Source organism: Canis lupus, chromosome 19 (genome assembly GCF_048164855.1).
Source record: "Canis lupus baileyi chromosome 19, mCanLup2.hap1, whole genome shotgun sequence".
Taxonomy (NCBI): Eukaryota; Metazoa; Chordata; class Mammalia; order Carnivora; family Canidae; genus Canis; species Canis lupus.
Window position 1 is genome coordinate 45404511 of NC_132856.1, and position 23681 is coordinate 45428191.

The 23681-nt window shown below is 46.0% G+C and overlaps 1 protein-coding gene across 10 annotated transcripts in view; it reads right to left on the minus strand.

Moving 5' to 3' along the window:
- Positions 1-23681, minus strand: part of GATAD2A (GATA zinc finger domain containing 2A) — a 114649-nt gene that overhangs the window by 29833 nt on the left and 61135 nt on the right. For 8 of the 10 annotated variants that reach the window (XM_072786593.1, XM_072786589.1, XM_072786590.1 and 5 more), the window contains one exon: positions 11436-11704. In XM_072786593.1, coding sequence (XP_072642694.1) covers positions 11436-11704 — 269 coding nt within the window. The remainder of the gene's footprint in view (positions 1-11435; positions 11705-23681) is intronic. The other 2 variants (XM_072786594.1, XM_072786595.1) reach the window with 1 other exon arrangement.

Sequence of the window (23681 nt, forward strand, 5' to 3'; positions counted from 1 at the left end):
GCAGGTACTACCCAGTGAGAAGGGGACAGATAGCACCTTCACAACCAGAGGAAGGTGTTATAAAAGCAATGGGCAGGTGTTCTCACCTGTCATCAGTCTGGCCTACACTAGGCCCCATGTGAGCTGGGTCTCTCTGGGTTAGAAACAGGACACCTATTGTCTGTCACTTTGATAGCCTAGCATTATCAAGTGATTTTTAGAAGTACAGGTGAACCCCTCAAATTTCATTAATTTCAAACCTGGGATAAGATATGGTCCAGAATAAAGGTAGATGGGCAGAAAGCAGAATTGGGATGAAGAGCCTACATGGAAGCAATAAGGCAGAAAATGACACGAGAGGCCACAGCTAAGGAAGGGAAGGAAGCACAGAACCAGTAACAAATTTCCAAAGGAACATAACCTCTCAGCTCCTGTGTGCTAGACATCTAAGAAAAGCAAGCAGGTGGGCAGCCCGGGTGGCTCAGCGGTTTTGTGCCTTCAGCCCAGAGTGTGATCTTGGAGACCTGGGATCAAGTCCCACGTTGGGCTCCCTGCATGGAGCCTGCTTCTCCCTCTGCCTGTGTCTCTCTCCGTGTGTGTGTCTCTCATGAATAAATAAATAGAATCAAAGAAAGAAAGAGAAGAAAAGAAAAAAAAGAAGGAAAAGAAAGAAAAGAAAAGAGAAAAGAAAAGAAAAGAAAAGAAAAGAGAAGAGAAGAGAAGAGAAAAGAAAAGAAAAGAAAAGAAAAGAAAAGAAAAGAAAAGAAAAGAAAAGAAAAGATAAGAAAAGCAAGCAGGCTATGGAGACTTCTAGTTGGAGCTGATGGAGCTGCAGCCCAAGACTTCCCAGCCTCTCCTGAAAGTCACCCAGCAGTAAAGACAATGAATTAGCAAGTGAAAGGCAGCAGCCAGGCCACAACAGGTGCTAGGGAGGGGCTGGGCCCCAGAGAGCCTTCCCCAAGAGTAGAGGAGTCCCCAGACTCAGGGTAATGGTAGTCACACAGAAGGAAAAGAGGCATCTGGCTGAAGCACTTCCAAAGCTCTCATACATGAGGGTGTGAGTGTGAATCTTCCTTCCCCATGAGGAAGACTGTCAGAGAGCCAGGGTGAGGGTCACAACCACACCTACCTAGCCTGTGCAAGAACCTAAGCCATCATACCCTCCACAGCTGTGTCACATTCACCCAACTCACTCAAGAACACACATTCCAAAAAAAAAAAAAACAAAACAAAACAAAAAAACCCCCACACATTCCAGGGATGCCTAAGTGGCTCAGCAGTTAAGTGTCTGCCTTCACATAGTCCGTGCTGGGCTCCCTGCGAGGAGCCTGCTTCTACTTCAGGCTGTGTCTCTGCCTCTCTGTTTATGTCTCTCATGAATAAATAAATAAATAGAGTCTTAAAAAAAACACACACATTCCAGCAGACAGCTGGCCAGGCTGTGATAAGTGGGGGCTCAGGTCACTACATGGCTGGAGAGAGGACCCCTTTTCCATCCCCACAAAGGCAGCCAGGGCAGCAACAATCACCCTTCTATCACCACAGGAAAAAGGTGACAGTCACACAACCAGGTCAGAACCTGAACCCAGACCTCTCCGTAGCTAAATCTGTAAAGAAAGACGATACTAAATTGAGAATTAAGCAGCTGAACCCCCACATTGTGAGTCAAACAGTCCAGACATTCTGGGGGGAAGGTCTGGCAATTTCTTTAAAACAATTCAACATGCATGTATTCTATGACCCAACAATTCAACCCTTAAGTATTTAGCAAGATAAATAAGGATTGATGCCCATGCAAAGACCTGTAAGAATGGTCACAGTAGCTGCACTCACACCAGATTCAAATTGCAGATTGCCTGGTGCCTATGGACAGGTAAGTGGATACACTGTGCAGAACCACATAGAAGACATTCAGAAAATGTTGGTACATACAATAGGGATGAATCCCAAAGCACATGGGAAAAGCCAGAACCCACTGAGCACATGCATGATTCCATTTCTAGAATTCACTTCTGAAAAGAGGCAAGATTAGTCTAAGGTGAGAGAGTACACCCAGTCAAGAAGGACAGGAAATGTATAAACGGCTCTACTTTATGATGATGACTGGGTTCTATATCCTGATAAGGCTTTGGACTACACAGGTGAAAAACACACCAGGAGAGGCTCACTGGGCTTTACCTCCTCACAGGGCAGGCAACCCCAGTATTTATTCTTCCTCTCACAAGAGGCTGCTTGTAAAAAGCATCACCAAACCATAAGAATTCTTCTTATGACCTAGGGAGTCATCTTGGATAAGTTAAGGGATGCACACCTTTACCTGCAGGCTCCATTTCTACATAGAACAGAACAAGGCTATCCATATAATTCCACATTACAAACAGGTGACTGCACCATTATGTTACCTTCAGGTTCATTTTTGCTTTGGAAGATAACTCAGGTGTTGACATGAGTGTGGATGATGTGCCCATATACAAGACCCCACTGCAGGACAACGAAGCCTTGTTCTTTTTTTTTTTTTTAATATTTTATTTATTCATTCATGAGAGGTAGAGAGAGAGACAGAGAGAGATACAGACATAGACATAGGGAGGAGCAGGCTCCTCGCAGGGCACCAGATGCAGGACTTGATCCCCGGACCCAGGATCATGCCCTGAGACAAAGGCAGATGCTCAACCATGAACCACCCAGGCACCCCTAAGCCCTGTTTTAATACCAAATGATGAGTAGTAAAGTAACGTCCCTGGGCACAAAAGTTTATAGCTGTGTCACCCCCACAGCTCCCTTGGTAAATGCCAAAGTCTCTAAAAATGGGATAGTGATTTTATCATCAAGAACATCAGGTTTAACCAAAGGACCCTGCTTTGCAGGACAGGTAAACAGAGGGCGCTTTTAATGCATTTTCAGTCTAAGTTCGCAAGTGCTTGACTACGGAGGCAGAAAGCCAGAAAAACTAAAGTCAGGAATGGCTCTAAGGGCTCAGATGCTACTGCCCACCCTCAGTAGGCTGTGGGCCCCTTGACGGCAGATTGGAGCCCCTTTTACCCACGGGGTAGGCCCTTGCTAAGAGTGAAACCCCATCCCGTAGCAAATGAGATGCATGATGCAAAGAGGGATGGGGAGAGAGGGGGAAAACAGGCAGCTACCCAAAGGTCGCACACCCCAACAGAACCCAGGACCAGAAGTCATCAGGACATCTATAGCTACTGAGGCCCATGTAGCAAGCTACTGAGAGGTGGAAGCTGGCCTACTGGTCTGCCCCAGCTCCACCCGTGGGCCCCAGGGAGCCTCAGTCACATTTCCTCCCAGGTAAAATGAGGAAGTGGAGATGATCTACTTTGGCGCTCTTGGACTTCCACCCCCAGCTGAGTCATGCCCCTTAACTTCTAGTTAGCTTAACTTCTAGTCTTTTTCCTGAAGACTTCTGCACATTGTTTCATATTACAGTACACCAGAAAGTGGCTGTGATCAGATCTTGTCCTATCATTTCTATCTCCAGAGATCACCACAGTGCAGGTCAGAGAGTCAGCCTGGTCCTGGCATGCTAACAACCCAGGGAGAGCTAAATCTCAGAAAAAGGCATACACAAACACATTTTCAGTAAAGCACTGGAGTGGCTGTTCATGGAGCCCCCACACCACAAAGGCCCAGAGTGACAAGACATCCGGTGCTCACCTTACAGGTACAAAACCTCTAAAGAAGAGATTCATGTTTTCTTTAGTTAAATGTTCTTCCACCCAAAGGGAGGGTTGTTCTTACTTGTGCGTAGCCCAGATTATTTCTAAAGATCAACAATTTGTGACAGAGATTCTCAATGGGAAAATACAGGAGTAGAATCTACTTATCACAAAAACAAAACAGAGAACCCAACATAACTTCCTCTGTCTGCCCCAGCTCTAGCCTCTTTTAAGACTCCTAATTTGTTTTACCTGGTAGGTTAAGGCAGGCATGTATCTATGACCTTTGGGTTGGTCTCACAAGACCAGCTGGCTCAACTTCCACCTCCATGGATTTTTGTTTTTCTGTGAGCACATTTATGAATGTCAGAACAGAAACTAAACTATTTTAACCTCATTTATTTTTTAAATGTCCATATTGAGGTATAATTTACATACCACTAAAATTCACTCACTGTAGTACAATTCAATGATTTTTAATAACTTTAGAGTTTGCAACCATTACCACAATCCAATTTTAGAACACATCTACCACCGCCCCGCCAAAAGTTCGCTTGTACCCATGAGATGCTAATCACTGTTCCCACCTGCCCCCACCCCAGCCCTCAGGCAACCACTGATCATTGTCTCTATATTAAGTCTATTTTGGACATTCCCTGTAGATGAAATGATACAACATGCAGTCTCTGGGTCTGTTGTTTCCCCACCAGCACGGTGAATCTGAGGTTTATTCATGCTGCAGCATGTATCAATAGTTCATTTAAAAAAAAATTTTTTTTTTTAAATTTATACATGGAAGACGGGATCCCTGGGTGGCGCAGTGGTTTAGCGCCTGCCTTTGGCCCAGGGTGCGATCCTGGAGACCCGGGATCGAATCCCACGTTGGGCTCCCGGTGCATGGAGCCTGCTTCTCCCTCTGCCTATGTCTCTGCCTCTCTCACTCTCTCTCTGTGTGACTATCATAAAAAAATAAATAAAAATAAATAAAAATATATATATATATATACACATACACACACACACACACACACACACACACACACGGAAGACACAGAGCAAGGCAGAGACATAGGCAGAGGGAGAAGCAGGCTCCATGCGGGAATCCTGATACAGGACTCGATCCCAGGACCCCAGGATCAACCCAAGCCACCCAGGTGCCCCATTTTTTTTTTTAATTTTTTTTTTAATTAATCAATTTATTTATTTATGATAGTCACAGAGAGAGAGAGAGAGAGAGAGAGAGAGAGAGGCAGAGACACAAGCAGAGGGAGAAGCAGGCTCCATGCACCGGGAGCCCGACGTGGGATTCGATCCCGGGTCTCCAGGATTGCGCCCTGGGCCAAAGGCAGGCGCCAAACCGCTGCGCCACCCAGGGATCCCTTAATTTCTGAATAGTAATATCCAATACATGGATATAGCATGTTTTATTTATCCTTGGCTGGCTATCTGGATTGTTTCCATTTTTCGGTTATTATGAATTATGATGCTATGAATATCCACGTATCCTTGTGTGGACACACATTTTTATTTCTCTTGAGTTATATTCCTTGTATAGAATGCTGGGTCATGTTGTAAGTTCATGTGTAACTTTTTTAAGAAACTGTCAAACTGTTACCCCATTTTACATTCCCACCAGCAAAGTATGAGGGTTCCACCTTCTCCACATCCTCATCAATACTTGTTATTAAACAACCATCTTTGAGACTTGCTTTATGGCCCAGCATTTGGTCTACCCTGGAGAATGTTCCATGAGCATGTATAAAGACATATTCTGTTTTCTGTAGTTACCAGGTGTTCTATAGATTCCTGTTAGGCGGGGGATCCCTGGGTGGCGCAGCGGTTTGGCGCCTGCCTTTGGCCCAGGGCGCGATCCTGGAGACGCGGGATCGAATCCCACATCAGGCTCCCGGTGCATGGAGCCTGCTTCTCCCTCTGCCTATGTCTCTGCCTCTCTCTCTCTCTCTCTGTGACTATCATAAATAAATAAAATCTTTAAAAAAAAAAAAAAAAAAAAAAAAAAAAGATTCCTGTTAGGCCAAATGGGTTGCTAATCCTCTTCAAGTCTTCTAGAACTTTACCAATTTTCTGTTTAGTTGTTCTATAAATTATTAAGAGTGGAATACTGACTTCTCTAAGTATAACAGATAACTTATCTATTTCTACAATCAATTCTATCAGTTTATGCCTCAGGTATTTTGGGGTTCTGTTGTTAGGTGCGTATACATTTATTTAGTTATGTATCCCTGATATTTTATAATAAAATGTCCCTCTTTGGCTCTAGTTAATTTTTTTTGGGGGGGGGGTCTTAAAGTCTATTTTAGCTGACTTGATACACGCTAGCTTTCCTATAGTTAGTTATGGTATAGTTTTTCCTATCATTATACCAAAGAAGCTAAGCATCCTTAAATCTAAGGAGTGTCTTTTAGAGACAATATAATTAAGCTGGATCTGGCCTTTTTTTTTTTTTTTTAAGTTTTTACTTATTTATTAGAGAGTGAGTGAGTAAGAGAGCACAAGCAGGGGGAGGGGAAGAGGTAAGAGGGAGAAGCAGGATCCCCACTGAGCGGGGATTCTGATATGGGACTTGATCCCAAGACCCCAGATCACGGCCTGAGCCGAAGGCAGATACTTAACCAACTGAGCCACTGGGCGTCCTAATCTCTGTCTTTATAATTGGGGTGTTTAGACCACTCATATTTAACACAATAATTGATATGATTGGATTTACATTTTGCTAGTTGTATTCTACACACATTTCTTTTTTGTTCCTCTGTTCCTCATTGACAGTTTTGTGTTAAACATTTCTTAGTGTACCAAATTCTTCTGATTTTAAAGTTATTTTTCTTAATAGTTACTCTAGAGATTACAATAATCATCTTGTTAGTTTACCACGCTCTACTTCAAATTAACTTGATTCTAGAAAAATGTAAAAATTTTACCCTAATGGAGCTCCATTTCATTCCTTTTTTTTTTTTTTTTTTTTTAAGATTTTATTTATTCACTCATGAGAGACACACAGAGAGAGAGAGAGGCAGAGACACAGGCAGAGGGAGAAGCAGGCTCCATGCAGGGAGCCCAATGCAGGACTCGATCCAGAAACTTCACGACCATGTCCTGGGCCGAAGGCAGGCGCCAAACCGCTGAGCCACCCAGGGATCCCCCTCATTCCTTCTGTTTTGTACTATCATTGTCTGACATGTTGTATCTGTAACCATTAGAAATACAACAGATTTTTGTATGCCTGTGGTCAATTTCCAGAAAGCTGAAATGGTTATTTTTTATAACCAGTGCTATATAGTTAGTTAACCCTTTACACCATGTTGGTTGTTTTTTTTTTTTTTTTTTTTTTTTTTAAGATTTTTTTGTTTATTTATTCATGAGAGATAGATAGAGAGAGAGGCAGAGACAGGCAGAGGGAGAAGCAGGCTCCATGCAGGGAGCCTAACGTGGGACTCAATCCTGGGACTCCAGGATCACGCCCTGGGCCAAAGGCAGACGCTCAACCGCTGAGCCACCCAGGTATCCCTGTTACGTGTTTTAAGAAGAAATGAGAATAAAGTCTTCTATATCAGTCCACATATTTACCATTTCCAGTGTTCTTTATTTCTTCCTGGGAACCCAAGTTACCAATATGTCATTTTCTTTCAGCCTGAAGAACTGACAGATCTGCCAGTGACAGGGTTTCTTGATTTGTATCTGAAAATGTCTTTTTTGCCTACATTTCTGAAGGAGTTTTGCTGGACATAGAATTCCAGGTTGGTAGTTTTCTTTGAGTACTCTGAATGTAATTAAACTTCTTTTGGTTTCCATGGTCTTGGGTGAAATACTGGCTATTAATCGTATTACTGCTCTCCTGTATGTGATAAGTCCTTTTTCTCTCGCTACTTTTAGATTTTCTTTTTCTTTGGCTTGTAACAACTTGACTATGATGTGTCTAGGTAAGATCACTTTGTATTTATGCTACCTGAGGTTTGTGTTGAGCTTCTTGGATGAGTTTCTCCTCACATATGTTTTTGATCATTATGTCTTTAAATAAGTTTTTGTCTTGCCCCAACCATGACTGCAACCTTATGCTAACTAATAGAGCCACTGTCCTTCCCCATTTGCCCATCTCTAAGACTGTCACTTCAACCAACAAGGTCACAGGCGCAGGGCTGCTGCGCCCAGAGCTCTCTTAAAATAAATGAGCCCCTTTTCACTTCTCCAGAGAAGGGGTTGGCCTTCACAGCCTGTACCTGCCAGGCAGAACAATTCCCTACCAGTAGAACTGGGAGAAGGTGTGGAAGTTGCCGCAGGCTAAATGCCACTGATTCTCACTATTTTTACAAAGTTCAGCAGTTCCTAAAACACAAACTCTCAGATTGTTGTATGACTGGTCAATTTCCACAATGCTGAAACGATTGACATTTTTTGGCCAATTTCTGTCCTGTTTTATAGTTGTAGTGGTGGTGGGGGAATCTGAATATCTCTCCTCATTCAATCATTGCTGGAAATTACCCTCCAGCTTTATTTTGAAAATATACACAAATTGGGAACCTAAATCAGAAAAACTGCCAGAGATAGGGGAACTGTATAGAGGGAAAGAATGGATTTTACCCCTTTGTCTGCCTATATGTGCTACATATCACCCCAATATAGTAAAAAAAAAAAAAAAAAAAGTTTTATCTTGCTGATTTCAATTTACCAGCCACTTCTTTAAAGAAAATTCTCTCTCCTGGAAGCCACCATAAACTCCCTTTCAACAAGCCTAATTTGAGTCATAAGAGAAGACAGCATAAGGGGCACCTGGGTGGCTCAGTAGGTTAAGTGTCTGCCTTCAGCTCAAGTCATGATCCCAGGGTCCTGGGACAGAGTCCTGAGTTGGGCTCCCCACTCAGCTGAGAGTTTACTTCTCCCTCTCCCTCTGACCCTCCCCGCTGCTCATGCTTTCAGTCACACACTCTCTCTCTCACTCAAATAAAAAAATCTTAAAAAAAAAAAACACAAAAAAAAACGTGAAAGAAAATGAGGTACTTTTGAAACAACCAAATTCAAGACACAGAATACTATACAGCAATGAAAATGAATTAAATACTGCTAAACTCAATAACATGAGTAAATCTCACAAACACTATGGTGAATGAAAGCAAGCCAAGGGTATAGGCTGCAAAATTCCATTTATTTAAAATACAAAGCCAGAAAAAACTAATCTATGCTGTTGGAAGCCAAGAAAATGGTTATCCTTGGGGTAGTGACAATAAGCAAGCATAAAGGGGCTTCAAGGTTCTGTTTCTTGATTCTAGCTAAAAGGATATGTTCAGTTTGTGAAAATATATCAAGTGGCACCCTTCTGTACTTCTCAGTATGTGTCCTATCTCTCCATTAAAAGCAAAAATGAAATTCTCTCAGCACAACAATCTAAAATTGGCATGTTAGTACTATAAAAATTCAGTGAACCTGAAGCCAAAGAGCTTCAGCCAATCTAAACTATGGTTAGATACAGCCGTGCCTTTTGATCTGCCCAATGTGAGATTTCACACTAACCTGGGAACCAATGGAACAATCATACCGTGATACAGGGAGATTCCTAAAGGAAGGTTTTCAAGCCAGATGCTCTCAAGAAGCATCCAAAGACTGCCTGTTTCTAACATAGAAACTGGGGCCACTCATTCCAGAACAGATTACAATTTTAGAATACTTGATCCTATGATGGGAGGGGTACCTGATCTTATGATTTTTGTCAAAACTCACAACTGTAATTCTCAAATGAATTAAACAGAACATTCTACTCAGGGAAATACTAGCTCTACATGTGAACATCTTATTTTGAGTGAAGGCTGAAGGACAGTTGTCACCAACACTTCCTCCCCACACTAGGATCAATTCTGGGTACACGTCTGTCACCCAATAATCTTCAAGGCAGATATGATCACCCATTTTACTAATGAAGAAACAAAGATTAAGACTATATGCTCAATATAAGCCAGGGAATATGATGTGACCCCAACTTTGCCTGGCAGCCACCAAAGCCATACTCTCATACTCTGTGAGTGCCCTGGGGGGGGGGGGGGTCTCTAGTCCTGTAGGTCCACCCCTACCCTGTGTGTTTGGGTTAATTTCTGATCCCTGCTTCCCTGCATCTTTTGTGTCATAAGGGTATCATCCCCATCAGCCTCAGAAAACATTACATTGTCTAGTAATCATGGGTTGGAAGTGAATAGGTAAAATGAGGAAAGTCTGGAAGAGGCCCAGAAGCCAAATGTAGCCCCAGGCTGTGTCAACAGGAAGATCTGGTAACTTTTCCCTCACAATCCACTGGGCTGCCCTGCAGAGGAGCAAGGTGATTACAGGAGAAAATGCCCATGAGGTGCCCAGGAACACAAGAAGAACCCAGATGATCCTCACAAACAAGGGCTCTTCCTCCTCCTCAGCTACCCGAGACAGCACCTAAGAACCTACTGAGGACCAAGTCAGAGGGAGGGAAAGGAGGCCCAGACTTACAAGTTTTACTTCTGAAACTTTAAAAGAGGCCTTTGGTTTTAGAACAGGGACAGCAAAAAGCAGAGCCAGACAGAAAAAGGTATTTTAGGATAGTAGAAACACAAAGTACCCCCCACTACCCACTCTCTCAAACTAACATGCTTCCCCAATAGAAGGGGATGGATTTCCCCATTTATCTCAAAGAGCTAAGAATTAAAAAGCTGAGAAATGTCAAGCCAGACGATTTCTGAAATCCTTAAGATTCTGAAAGTCTGGGTTCCAAAATGAACTTAACATGAAGAGTGCAGGGTAGAGTCATCCCTGTGTGGAGTTAGTTAACACTCATAGGAAGGGAAGGTGCTCCCAACTTCCCTGGCTCTGTACCTGCCACCCTCACCCTCATCCCCAACCCTGGGCAAACAAACATGAAAGGGAGTCTGCAGGGGAAGACCAGGGGGTTAATGAGAGCTGGCCAGGAAACCATCCCCATACCCACACAGCTACTGTGGCATATTTGGCTCAAAGGACATTTAGGTGTGAACATTCTGGAAAGAATGGCTCTCACCAGAGCTCCAAGGGGAGCAGTGACAGCAGATGCCAGGCCCAGATTTCTCCTTACAAGAAAAGAATGTTTCTGAGTAAAGAAATGGAGGGGGTGGGCACAGATGACAGGAATGATACTGAGCTTTATTCTTTCAAATTTTTTTCCTTAAGAACCTCACAAAGCTGAGGATCAGGAAAGTTACTCTTCAAGTAGTCAGTATTGACTAAGGAGAAACCAAAAGACCACACCACAGAAGCCTTGAACAGAGTGACCTCCTCCTTCATAATGTGTTGAAAGAGGAGGTCACTCTTCCTTCGTAGGCATATGAGGAGTGGTGACACATGTGAGAAGTATCCCTGAGCTGGACTCCAGATTCTGCCCCTAGCCCAGAGACTCAGAAAATGTGTAGAACCTCTGCCCTCCTGAACCCCAGATCTATAAAGGAGACATAATAAAATTAACAACTAAGTTTTCCTACAAACTAAAACACTAGTTGAACAGACAACAGGTATGAGTTTAGTCAAGACCTGCTGCCTTGCAGGGGAGCTAATGGAGAATACTATCCCTCCTCCTATGAGAGCCACACCCTCTGCACTGACATCCAGGCCCTAGTGGGGAGGTCTGTCCAGGAGAGCACAGCAATGCCGGGACTGGAACCCACAGCCACCTTCACCATAACTCACCAAAAGCTGGTTCCTGCAGGCCTGAAAGGAAGCCTCATGCCCATTTCACCACCTCTTCACACCCAGGAGACCTGGTTCCAGGTCCCTCCTGCTCACCTGTATGAGGTACGCATGTCCACGGGCCCGTCACCCGCCTGCCCTTCGCATCTGCCCATGGCCGTCACCTCTGCCCCCCTCAGCAACCCTTGGGCTGGGCCTGCTCCTGGCTCAGGCGTCACTCTCATGTCTCCGTCAGTGTTTAAGTCTGAAGACAACAATCCTCTCTCCATTTTTATTTTCTTGCTTTCCACATCATCCTCCGCTGGGTCTCGTTCAAGCGCTCGTTTCTGACTCCGTGTTCGGCATGCTTCTTCAGTCATTCTGAACTTTGGGAGGAGAAAACATGACATTTAAACTTGGCACAACCAAGTTGCTACCTTCTTAGAAACTTTTCAGAGTGTCAGCTTGAAGAGTTTTCCTTGCCACGTGGTGATGGCAGAAGTAGGTAGAACAAATGCAAGACCTATAAAGTTTGCCCAGGACCTTTCTTCACTGCCTGGGGAAGGCTGGGCAGGATTGGTTGAGCATCCGGGGAGCTGAGACCTGTGGGGACCTGGGCAGGAATAATGGAAAGTGGTTGTTTATCTGAAGGAAGGGGAATTTTCTATGTTCCAAACTCAAAAGCAAATAGAGGAAAACTGTTCTAGATCTGAACTCCCTGCCTATGGGATTCTGAGTACCTGCCTAGGATTGGAGGTGTCTGGAATCCGGCAAAGGGAAACTCTATCCCACGAGCATGGTCACTGCCCAGGTCCAGCCCCACAATGTACTCAGGTTGACCCTTCTTCTCCCTTTTAGTGAGGGACAGCCTCCTCACACCCTGCTCACCTCTGGGTGTGTGTGTGTGTGTGTGTGTGTGTGTGTGTGTGGGAAAGGTGTGTGAGAGAGAGAGAGAGAGAGAGAGAGAGAGAGAGAGAGACGTTTAACCCTTTGACTGCCAGCAAAGTAAACTTTGAGTGGGGTGAGAGCTGGTCCAGCACCGTGCCAGCACCCTGTACCTGCAGCACACACATATCTTGATTTAAAGAAAAGAAAAGAAGAAAAAAAAAAAAAACAGCTGAGTCAGTTTTTGATCCCATGACATCACTGGGCTCCACATGACCCTTCCCAGGATTCAGTCTGAGAGACAAAGCACTTTCCAGAAAACCAGTCTGAACCGGTTCCAGACAACAAGCTGAAGTGTTGTTAACCCTCACGGAGACAGGACGGAGGACGGAGGACATCACAGTGATGTCTGTCTGCAGGGAGGCTGCTGGCATTCCACAACAGAGTCTGGGACACAAGCGCTCGCTCTTAAAGGAGCCACTCCGAGCCCAGCTTTGATGTCCCAACAAGGCAGGACACAGGAAATAAGACTGCAAGAGGCAGGGTCTAAAAAGCCAAGCCAGAGTTCATGGAGGGACAAAAAAGAATTTAGCTACCAAGCTCTAGAATTTCCAAAGTGCCAGTTCTATACAGGATAGTAGGCATCCACGTGTACCAACACAGGGCCCCATGTAGGAAAACACTATGGGCCCCTCAGAGAATCTCAATTCATACCTGTGGTGTGCCTGTACTGAAGGACTCCTGGCTCTGTCTGTATATACAGGCAGGGCACCTGGCACCCTCAGCTTCCTCACCAGTGAATACTCTGGGAAACCTGTCCTGGGGAGTGCCAGTCATCCCATCCTGGAGCCCGCCTCCTGGGAGGCTGGGGCAACACAGGGCAATGAAGGGGCCATTATCATTATATATGGGACACACTCACAATCTTCTTAAGGAGCCAATTTCACAAATGATCAATAGTGCAGGGCTTTGCCCCAATGGCCTCTTTGGTCAACTTAAAGAGTGAAAGGAAGGAAACTGACAGCTGCTCCTGGCTCAGAAGGCAGAGTCGCCCATGTACATACATGTCAGGCCAATGTGGCCTGGCCAGGGCACCCAGATATCTGCTCCTACAGGCAGTCCAAAAAGGTCAAATTGAGCAAGTCTCCTGGTGGTAAGGCCCCCCAAGCATGCTCCCCATCCATGCTGATGGCGGGTGGGGCTGGAGAACTCTGAAGCTCAAGGGCATGAGATATCAACAAGACCTCCATCTGCCCCCAATCCCTCCTGGCATCCTAACTCATACCTGCCACCCGCCCTGTCTGTACCAATTGCTCAGTCCCAGTCACCCCCTAAACATCCCCCATCCCCTCCTCCCATTCTCTGTGTCGGTATGGTCTCCTAACTCCCCCAGAGAAAACAAGGGAAGCCCCCATGTTCCGCTTAGCCTAAAGCTCTATGGCTTCTGTCTCTCTTTGATATACCTTCACGACAAACCCTGTGTCAGTCTGCTCACTGAGTCTATCAGTTCTGTCTCTGTGAAACTGCAGATAAGTCACTGCCCTGAGTGTCAATCATTCTCCCCCACCCCTCCCTCACTGTGGGAGGCATGGATCATCTTCCTTTTGAGGACTGCCTAAAACAGGAGCTCGTCAAACATTTGGGGAATTACACAAGAGGAACAATTTCAGTAGCTGTCTTGGACAGCAGGTAGCTGTGCTCCCCAGGACCAGAGAGGAGCCTCTCAGGATCAAAGAGGAGAGGAGACGAAACCAGAAAGAGGCAAAGAGGACCCGCACTAGAGTCAGAAGAAATTCTGTCTCTAAAGGAGAAGCTCCTAGTCTGGCCTGGTACCCACTGGAGGAGAAGAGAGACTGAGGTGGATGTGGAGGATGCCCCTCCTCCCAATCCTGTACTCAAAGACTCCCAATACTTCCCCACTCTGTCTCTGCTCCAGCCTGGCATCCTTATCCACTCACTCACCCCGCCAGCCAGCACAGTCTCTGGCCTTCTAAGCTCCAGGCTCCAATCCATGAAACTCATCCAAACCCAGACCCTACATGAAGTCCTTCCTCTCAGCTGCCCACACAGACTGGGGACACACACACCCCTCAACAATCAGGTCACGGTGTGCCAGGTCACCAGACTGGCAAGGTAGTGCCCAAGTGACCTCACTTCGTTGTCACTGGATTAAAACAAAGGGCCAGAGCAGAGCCTCATACCCACAGGAGGACTGCTTCTTCAAGCCCCAGTGACCACTCTGGGCCATAGAACTCCCCCAGAGCACCCCAGTTTGGGTAGCTGATCAGGGTCCCCGCATCACAGCCTGCTTATGCTCTGTGCGCAGTGTCAGGGTAGCTCACACTGAAGCTGAGGGGCTGGAACTCTGCCAACCCCAGAACCAATAGTCATCCTAGCAGCGCACACATGCCTTGCTCCTTCAGCTCTAAGCCCCTTTGGCTCTGGCAGGGCACTGGGGCTGGGGGGGGAGGGGGGGGGCTGCTACATCCCTCCCCCACCACAGAAAGGACCAGCATAGCTAGAAGGGACATGGCAGAGGGTGTCTCCAGCTCTGCACTCCATTTCCCACCTTGGGTGGAGCCTACTCCACAGCAAGGTGGCTGAGTTAAAGGCCACATGGCACATCTGCTCCTGGGGAGGGCAGGCACTAGTTCAGAATGGTTCCTCCCTCCTCTGAGCAGGAAGGACCAGTCCCCCCACAATTTAGGTCTAGTGGCTACCAACCCGTAGGCACGAACCCAGAATCAGCCACAAAGCTATAGGGAAGAAACAAGCTTTGAGGAATGAAGCATAATCAAGGAATGAAGCATGACCTACAATTTCTGCAAAAAAAGCAGTGAGGAGGTACACTGGAATACTTTCTAAAGAGCAGGTGAAGAGACTGAATTACTGTGATAGCAAATTAGGATCTGCTTCAGAATCCTCGGCCAGTAAAGGTAGAATGAAGGGAAAGATAACAGAGGTTCTACCACAGGTCCATTCAGGAATTGCCAGTCCACAAAGAACAGCTCCCTCTTACTGAAGGAGGATCCTGTGCTGGCTGCTACCTGCAGGCAGAGGCAGATCCTGACAGCAGTAGGCCCACTGTAATTGTGAGGTTCCCAAGGCTGCAAGGCTGCCCAAGGCACAGGCTTGTTACCCAGGAAGCAGGGCTGGAACCCAGTTGGCCTCAGCCCCTTCTTCTCACTCTCTGCAAACACAACCAAGTCAAGCAAAACCTGCTCTAATACATCCTGAGAGCTGGGTGGGCAGAGGTGGCAGGAGGAAGCCCAGGTCTTCAGGTCTTCCTTGCCCCAAAGAAAGGAGGTTGCAGCCATACTAGAGGCACACAGGCATAGCACAGACCAATCTCAGAGCAAAGGTGCCATCAGAGCATAGGTATAATGACATAGGGCTTTGGGTCAGTGCAAACTGTAACTGCCTTTACCAAAAGCTATTTTAATTATTTTATTTGTTTGAGAGAGAGTGTGCACACACATGTACCCAAAAAGGGAAGGGAGAGGGAAAATCCCAAGCAGACTCCACACTGAGCACAGAGCCTAATGTGACGTTCAAGATCACAACCCCTAGATGGTGACTGAAGCCAAAAGCCAAGAGTCGACTTCCTAACCAACTAAGCCATCCAGGTGCCCCTACTTTATTTTAGTAAAATACCACACTTACTAATCTGAGAACCTCAGGTGGAATATCTGTTCTAAAACCACTCCAAAGAGGTAAATGGTGTAGGAACCAGAATTTTTAGACAAGATTCAGGAGACCAACAGAAAGTACCTGGCACAAGTTGAGCACGCAACACCAGTAAACGTCTTTTGACAATTAAAAAACAAAAAGGTCAAGAAACACAAGTCATGGAGCTCATTAGTACTATCCATACTAGGAAATCTTATACTACTGTTACTAACATACCAGTAGGAATAGTACCAGTAACACTCCTGTTTCAAGCACAAGAAAAATACTTAGCGAAATGCGCTTGGGAGAAGTGACTGAGCCGATGATCAGAAAAGTGGACCTGGGGTGCTCTTTTCCAGAGCTCAGAGAAGAGTGAGCATGAGAAGGTGGAGGAAAGAGGGTACTAAGTGTGGACTGCCTCAGCAGGAGCATGGAGGATTTGGGGAGATCCAATTTGTTCTAAAGGATCATCTGGCTGATCTGCGGATAGACTAAAGAAGGGGGTTTTGTGGGGAGCAGTTTTGGGAGGCTTTTGTATATTGTGGCTCAGGATGGGAAGGAGACTGAGCAGTGAGGAGACATGACCAAATATTGAGGGTACTTTAGAGGATACAGACAACACAACATGCCAACAGCTGGATGAGAGGCGAGAAAGAATTGCTTTGTTTTGTTTGTTTTTGCCTGAGCAACTGGAAAGATGGAATCGATTTTCTGAGATGGGGAAAGAGCAGATCTGGGGAAAAGGCTGGGAGCAAGGTAGTTTGGACATGCTGAGCATGAGTCTACCAGACCCACACAGAGAGGCTGAGGATCTGACAGGTGGAGGCCTGCACATGGGGCAGCCACTGTCCTTGGCAGCACAGGGCACCCTTTCCTGTCAGGAAGGAAAAAGGGCCTGTGAAGCATCAGATGCCACGCTGGGCAACAATGAGATCCAGACACTGGCCTCACTCTATACTCAACACATAGGCTCTGCTGGGTGGGTAGTTCCATCAGGCCTCAGCTAGGCACCCATCACTAGAGTGCCCCCAAGCAACGTACAATGCAGGTGGATGTTTGTGCCCTGGTGGTCCTGAGGCTGGGGCTGTGTTGCCCTCCTGCAGGACCTCCCCCTTGTCTCCTGCCTGAACCCAAGAATCCTATCCATCCTCCTTCCTCAAGACAACATCTGAGGAAGCTCTGGGAAGAGGAGCCCAGGACCTGTACACCCTCTACCCACCCTCTGGAGGCTCCCCCCATCCCCGATTCTTGAGAGTTAAACTCAGGCACCTGAGGAGGGGCCAGGGAAGAGAACAGCCAAGCTCTACTTTGGTGTCAGCAGCCTCTGGCTAACAGGCACATGTCTTCCCTTCCAAAATGAGACCTCACTCTGTTCGAGTCCTGAGCCACTTCCTGATGCATCTGAGTGATAGTAACAGGAATGCAGTGGCTGTGTTCTGGAAGGAACTCACACTAAGGACACCAGTTCTCAAGTTTTAAACATCCAACCCTGGTAAGGCCGAGTACAAGGGATGTAATTTAACTTGGGATATAGGATGATTTCAACAGCTAGCCTCTACTACCAAACACAACAAAGAACAGAAGCCAGGTCTCAGAGAACAACTGACTAAGGGACCTTGTTACTTTGAGCCTCAGTTTACCTAAGCATACCTCATAGACATACTACATACTATGTGAAGAGATACATGATGTTAGAAATTACTTGAATGAGAAAATCGAATTGCAGGATAGTGTAATACCATTCACATGGCTTAAAAATGATTTAATCTTCAGAAAAAAATATTGAAAAAGCTTATGAAAATCAAAAGTGAAAGAAATTGGGCTAAAAGCCACAGCACTCATTTCTGAAGAATAAACTGTTAAGAAACTTTCACTTTCTGTATTCAACATTTCTGTATGAAATGATGATTTCATATCAGTCTTATATTCAAAGAACACAAAGATAAAAAGGAGAGCTACATAAAGTAACATTTCCACATGCAAATGCTGAAAACTGAAAGGACAAATGTAGTGGGAGTGAGACAAAGGAAGACCGCCCTTTGGAGGGAAGTGCTCCCAGGCTGGAGGGTGTTTTGTAATATAGGGATATCATAAGGCTGGCTCCTCCAACAGGCAGAACCAAGAACTTAAGACAAATAATGCAACCTTCAGTGGACTGAAAAGGGTTGCTGCCACTGACTTTCCTATCCATATTAGCAAGAGCCTATGTAGCTTAAGAGTACACCCTCTGCGCCACTAAAGAGACTCTCAAGTTCTAAGCAGTAAACCCCAAACCCTCATCTTATCCTCACAGCCCACCTTCTACATCTGGGTTACCAGTTGTGCTGAATGTCCACCAGGCCAACAGCAAGGGGTGTGGGCTCACTTTAAGGGACCTCATGTTTCACACAGTTCCTCATCCTCATGCCCACAGCAACAATCCCTATACTACTCTGCAGCTTCATCTCTTTTCCCAGCTTGTCGCTAAACTCTTCCACAGCAGAAACTTCTTTTTCCCATTCACCTTCATATTCAGTGTGAAGCAAAATAATACGGGTTCAGTACATGGTATGGAGTTAAACCTACATTTCTGTAAATTAGTCTCATGAAATGTACAATTCCTCGGGTTTGCCCTATAGGTCAAAATGAAGCATACAAGTACTTTCACTAAAAACTGTGCGTTCAGGGGCACCTGTGCTGTTCACTCAGTTAAGCATCTGCCTTTGGCTCAGGTCATGATCTAAGGGTCCTGGGATTGGGCAGCCCGGGTGGCCCAGTGGTTTAGCGCCACCCTCAGCCCAGGGCCTGATCCTGGAGACCCGGGATCGAGTCTCATGTCGGGCTCCCTGAATGGCCTGCTTCTCCCTCTGCCTGTGTCTCTGCCTCTCTCTGTGTGTATCTCATGAATAAATAAATAAAATATTAAAAATGATAATAAGGGTCCTGGGATTGAGCCCCATATTGGGCTTCCTGGTCACAGCAGGGAATTTGCTTCTCTCCCCCCTCCCCCCCTCCCCTTCTCACTGCTCATTCTTTCTCTCTCTCCTAATAAATTTTTTTTTTTTCAGGCAGCCCGGGTGGCTCAGCGGTTTAGCACCTGCCTTCTGCCCAGGGCCTGATCCTGGAGTCCCGCGTCGGGCTCCCTGCATGGTGCCTGCTTCCCCTCTGCCTGTGTGTGTCTCTGCCTCTCTCTTTCTAGGTCTCTCACGAATAAATAAATAAAATCTTAAAAATAAACAAACAAGTGTGAGACCACAAGCACACAGGGCTTTGATATAAGTTCCTAAAAAAAAAAAAAAAAAAAAATTTTTTTTTCTTAAAGATTTTATTTGTTCATGAGAGACACACAGAGAGGCAGACATAGAGCCTAATGTGAGACTTGATCCCAGAAACCCGGGATCATGGCCTGAGCCAAAGGCAGAGGCTCAACCACTGAGCAATCCAGGCGTCCCAAATAAATAAAATCTTAAAAAAAAAAAAAAAAAACCACACTCGTGTTCAGACTTTCTGTAGGCTAAATGTAAAGAGACAGAGTCTCATAGACTGAGGCTGAGAGAGGAACAGGATCTGGGGAGATGGTCTAAGCAGAACAGAAAGGGCCAAGCCACTGAGCAGGAGGCTCTCAGGCAGAGGAAGGGAGATAACAGTGAGTCCTGTGCTATAGGTTTGCTCAGAAGGAGAATTAAGTCTTACTACTCACCGAAGCTGGGTTCCTAACCCTTAGTGATCTGAAAACCTAAGATATGCCAAAAATACAGGTGTTTTCTCTCTTAAACATCATCAAGAAGGCACTAGGGTCCAGATGCCTGGGCCTTCAAAGATCTAGGCTAAGAGGATACTAGGGAGACCTCTCTGCAGCAGTCCTGTGACCAGGGCGAGGGTATACCCACACATGCTGGAGGTGATAGCTACCACTCACTAAGAGCCTGTGCTTGTTGAAGAGGAGCAGGTCATCTAAGGTGGGGAAATCCAAGTCTAAGCAGGCAAAGAGTCTGGGCCTGAAACCCAGGTCCACCACTCCTCTTTCCACCTGGCACTCTCACAAGCTGCCCACTGTGAACATTCCACTATATGGTCAAAAGGCCTTTTGTTAATCATGTTTAAATGGTTTGTTTTCATCTGGAGTGAACAGCACATGGTGGGGCTAACATGATGCATGAGCTAGTGAGTAGAAAGATAAAACAGCCATCCTCCCCTCTCATCCTCAAATGACAGGGAACCGCGCCTAGAGAATTAAGATTTGCCCTGCCCAGGGTGGTCAGGCCAGGGAGGACTCTGAAGCTAGAAGCTATGGAACCCCATAGTCAGACATCACCACCAACTACCAGGTAACAGGCTGTAGGTACCTGTCCCATAGGACTGTTTGGGCCTCAGTGTCAAAGTTCTTCTATGTCCCTAACCCTGGAAGAGAAGAGTGTCCAACACACAGCAGGTAGATGACAAACATGATGAATAAATACAGGTTTTATGAAGAGGAGCTCCCAACAGGGGAAAGGAGGCTGGTCCAGACACCTCAAGCTGTTTCAACATGATCCTTACTTAGATCGTGACCCAAGTTTATCGCTCCCCTGTTAAAAGAAACATGGGGTCTTCTTTTAAGAGCAAAACACCTATCACTGAGCATTTACCCCACATGGATCACCTCAGATGATCCTCATAACCACCTGTGAGGTAAGTGCCATCATCTGCCCCCACCATACAGGTGGGAAAACTGAAGCAGGTGGTAGTCACACAGACAATGGGTGAGACACGCTGGGAACTGAAGCCCATCCTCCAGACAGTCCCAGTTGAAAAACCTCATTTACAACCCAGAGTCACATATGAGATTTCCAAAGAATACTGGGAGCTCCTCACAAGTAAGAAATTGGGCTTGACCTCTCACTCACAGGGTCCAAATGAAATATTAAATGATTACAACTTTATGTTGTTGAGTGAGATCACACCTTTTGTTGTGAATAAAATACGATGAATTCTGCTAGAGCACAACAAATATGCATTTTTAAAAAACCAGAGCATATTGCAAATTGTGCAATAAAAACAAAGGGCTATGGGAGCAACAGGGTTAGATACGCAACACCCCAAAACTTCATCATGACATAAAAAAAAAGACAGGAACCTGATTTTTAAATGGTAGCATGTTAAACAACCAAGAAATACACAAATGCTACCTGAAGCCTGACCCTTCAACCTGAAGGAAGATCTGGCATTTGCTGTGGCTGTTTTCTTACTGTGACATGCTGGAATGAGGGTGTCTGACCCCAGAGAAAACTGGTATGGCCTCGAGGGGGCCTGGTGCATATCTGAGATGTGTTCATTTCCATTTTGTGTAGTGTCAGGTGCTCTTTTAGCTGGGAGCAATTTTCTGGATTCACCTATTGCAGGAGTTGGCAAACTTTTTCTTAAAGGAATACAGTAAATATTTTCAGCTCTCCAGGTCATTCTGTCTCTGTCCTAATTACTCAGCTTTGCAGCTGTAACGGTACATCCTCAAACAGGCATAGCTGTGTCCCAACCAAACTTTATTTACCAAAACAGACCACCAGCCTGTGGGCCATAGTTTCCCAACCCCTAACCTGAACATGGCATTACTCCCGGACAAAACTGTACATAACTACATACAATGTGTGTGTCATGCTCCAACTGTGCCTTAATATATCAATGATGTTGAATAAATCTGCTTATCCAAAACAAGCATTATCAGAGAATTGACTAGAGGACAGTAGGTTTCAAAAAAAGGACTTGAACATGTAAATTTAATCTGAGCCCAGGATTCAAGGTTCACTCTTTTGACAAGCCAAAAGAAATTTAGTTTCAAAAAGTGCTGAGGGCAGAGAGCTCACCAAAGGGTCAGTCTATCTTACTATACGGGTTAATTTTATACAATCCTAAAAGCCCTACACACTCTCAAAATAAATAGGTCCGTCGTATAAGGAAATTGTGTGCTATAAACTCAATTACTGCAGTGGCTAAAACTTTAACCCAGTTATAAAAGCAAGCGGTTCCTCAGCACTCATGCCTGAGGATCAGACCAAAGCTCTAAGGAAAAGCGTAAGGGGATGTGAAAGACCTTAAGGGGCCCAGGGCTGGGAGGGGGTGGGATGAGCCCTCTTGAAATAGGGATGTTTGCACTGACACACAAAGTGACGTGAGCACACTAGGGCTGATATGCTGGAGACCGGGGGTCCCTGAGGTAGGAAGGGAGCTATAGGTCCTGACTTCTCCATGTAACCAGGACTCACCTTCACCCCTTGAGGGCTAGGAAAAAAAGGGTCATCTGTGCCAGGGAAACTTCGAGAAGGGAGGTGGGGAGAAGGGATGTGGGGAGCATCCCTTCTGGGGACCAGGAGGATGCAGGTCCATACCAGTGTCCCCAACTGTCTCACTCTAGGGCAAGTCCTGGGCAGACAGGCAGCACTATGACAGCCTTACAACCTGTGTCCTGTCCCACAGAATGGACAGAGATCTTTGAGCAATCATGATCTTCACCTGGTACATTCTGCCTGCAGCTGCAGCTCCATAGCCTACCCCAGCCTGGGGACAGCAATAGAACCCCAGGGATCTTTCTGGCAACCTGTCAGGGACTCAGACTCCACCCAGTCACTACCTTGGTCCTTCATTTCTGCTGACATTTATCTGAACACTGGGCCTGCCTGGACCTGGGGTCTCAATGCTGGTTTTCTGAGCCTTCTGCTTTGTGTTAAAAGAAGCCAACACTGGGCATCCCGGGTGGCTCAGCGGTTTAGCACCACCTTCAGTCCAGGGCCTGATCCTGGACACCTGGGATTGAGTCCCACGTCGGGCTCCCTGCATGGAGCCTGCTTCTCCCTCTGCCTGTGTCTCTGCCCCTCTGTCTCTCATGAATAAAAAAAAAAAAGCAGCCAACACAGCTCACCAGGTGGACAACCCCTAAATAAAAATGAGACACATGACCAACATATTCTTCTGTCCTGCTGAAAGGGCTTAGTCACTCTTTCAAAGGCTTCTCACAGGTGGACACTGCAACCTCCAATGGCCACGGTGCCTGGGCTTTGGATTCTGGGGAGGCTGAAGGTAGTGATAAGAGAGAAAAGGGGACAAGAACAGATGAAGCCCCAGACTTGGGATCATTTGACCTCACTCAATAGACATCCTATTGGGGGATGCCTGGGTGGCTCAGCGGTTTAGCGCCTGCCTTCGGCCCAGGGTGTGATCCTGCAGTCCCGGGATCGAGTCCCGCATCGGGCTCCCTTCAGGGAGCCTGCTTCTCCCTCTGCCTGTCTGTCTGTCTCTCTCTCTCTCTGTGTCTCTCATGCATAAATAAATAAAACCTTAAAAAAAAAAAAAGACATCCTATAGGTAGGAGGACATGGGAAACTGGGGCACTGAAAGATTATCTCCCCACTCCCCAAAGTTGCACCACACCAAGCAACTTTGCACTACATACATATATGTGCACCCACACTCATGCATACTCATGGACACATGCACCCACACATACATGCACTCACACATGTGCAGTTTTTATTCCCTCCTCCCACTTCCAAATCTTGCCAATTATCTCAGAAAACGTCTTTCTTTGTTCAATTCTGAACAAAACATCAGTTCTTGTGGGTGATCAGTGCCCATTTAATTCCTGATCCACCTGTCTCAAAAATGAAAACCTTCAAGTATGAAAATGAGATTAGACACAGGGGGAAAAAACTCCAACTTCTAAAGCACATGAAGAAACCCAGAGCCCTACAGCGCCTCACATGGATCCCCCCATACACCTCAGCCACTTTAGCCCACACATCCCCAAGCCCTGTCCAAGACAAATGATTTCACACATGGTTGGAATAGCAGAACATATTC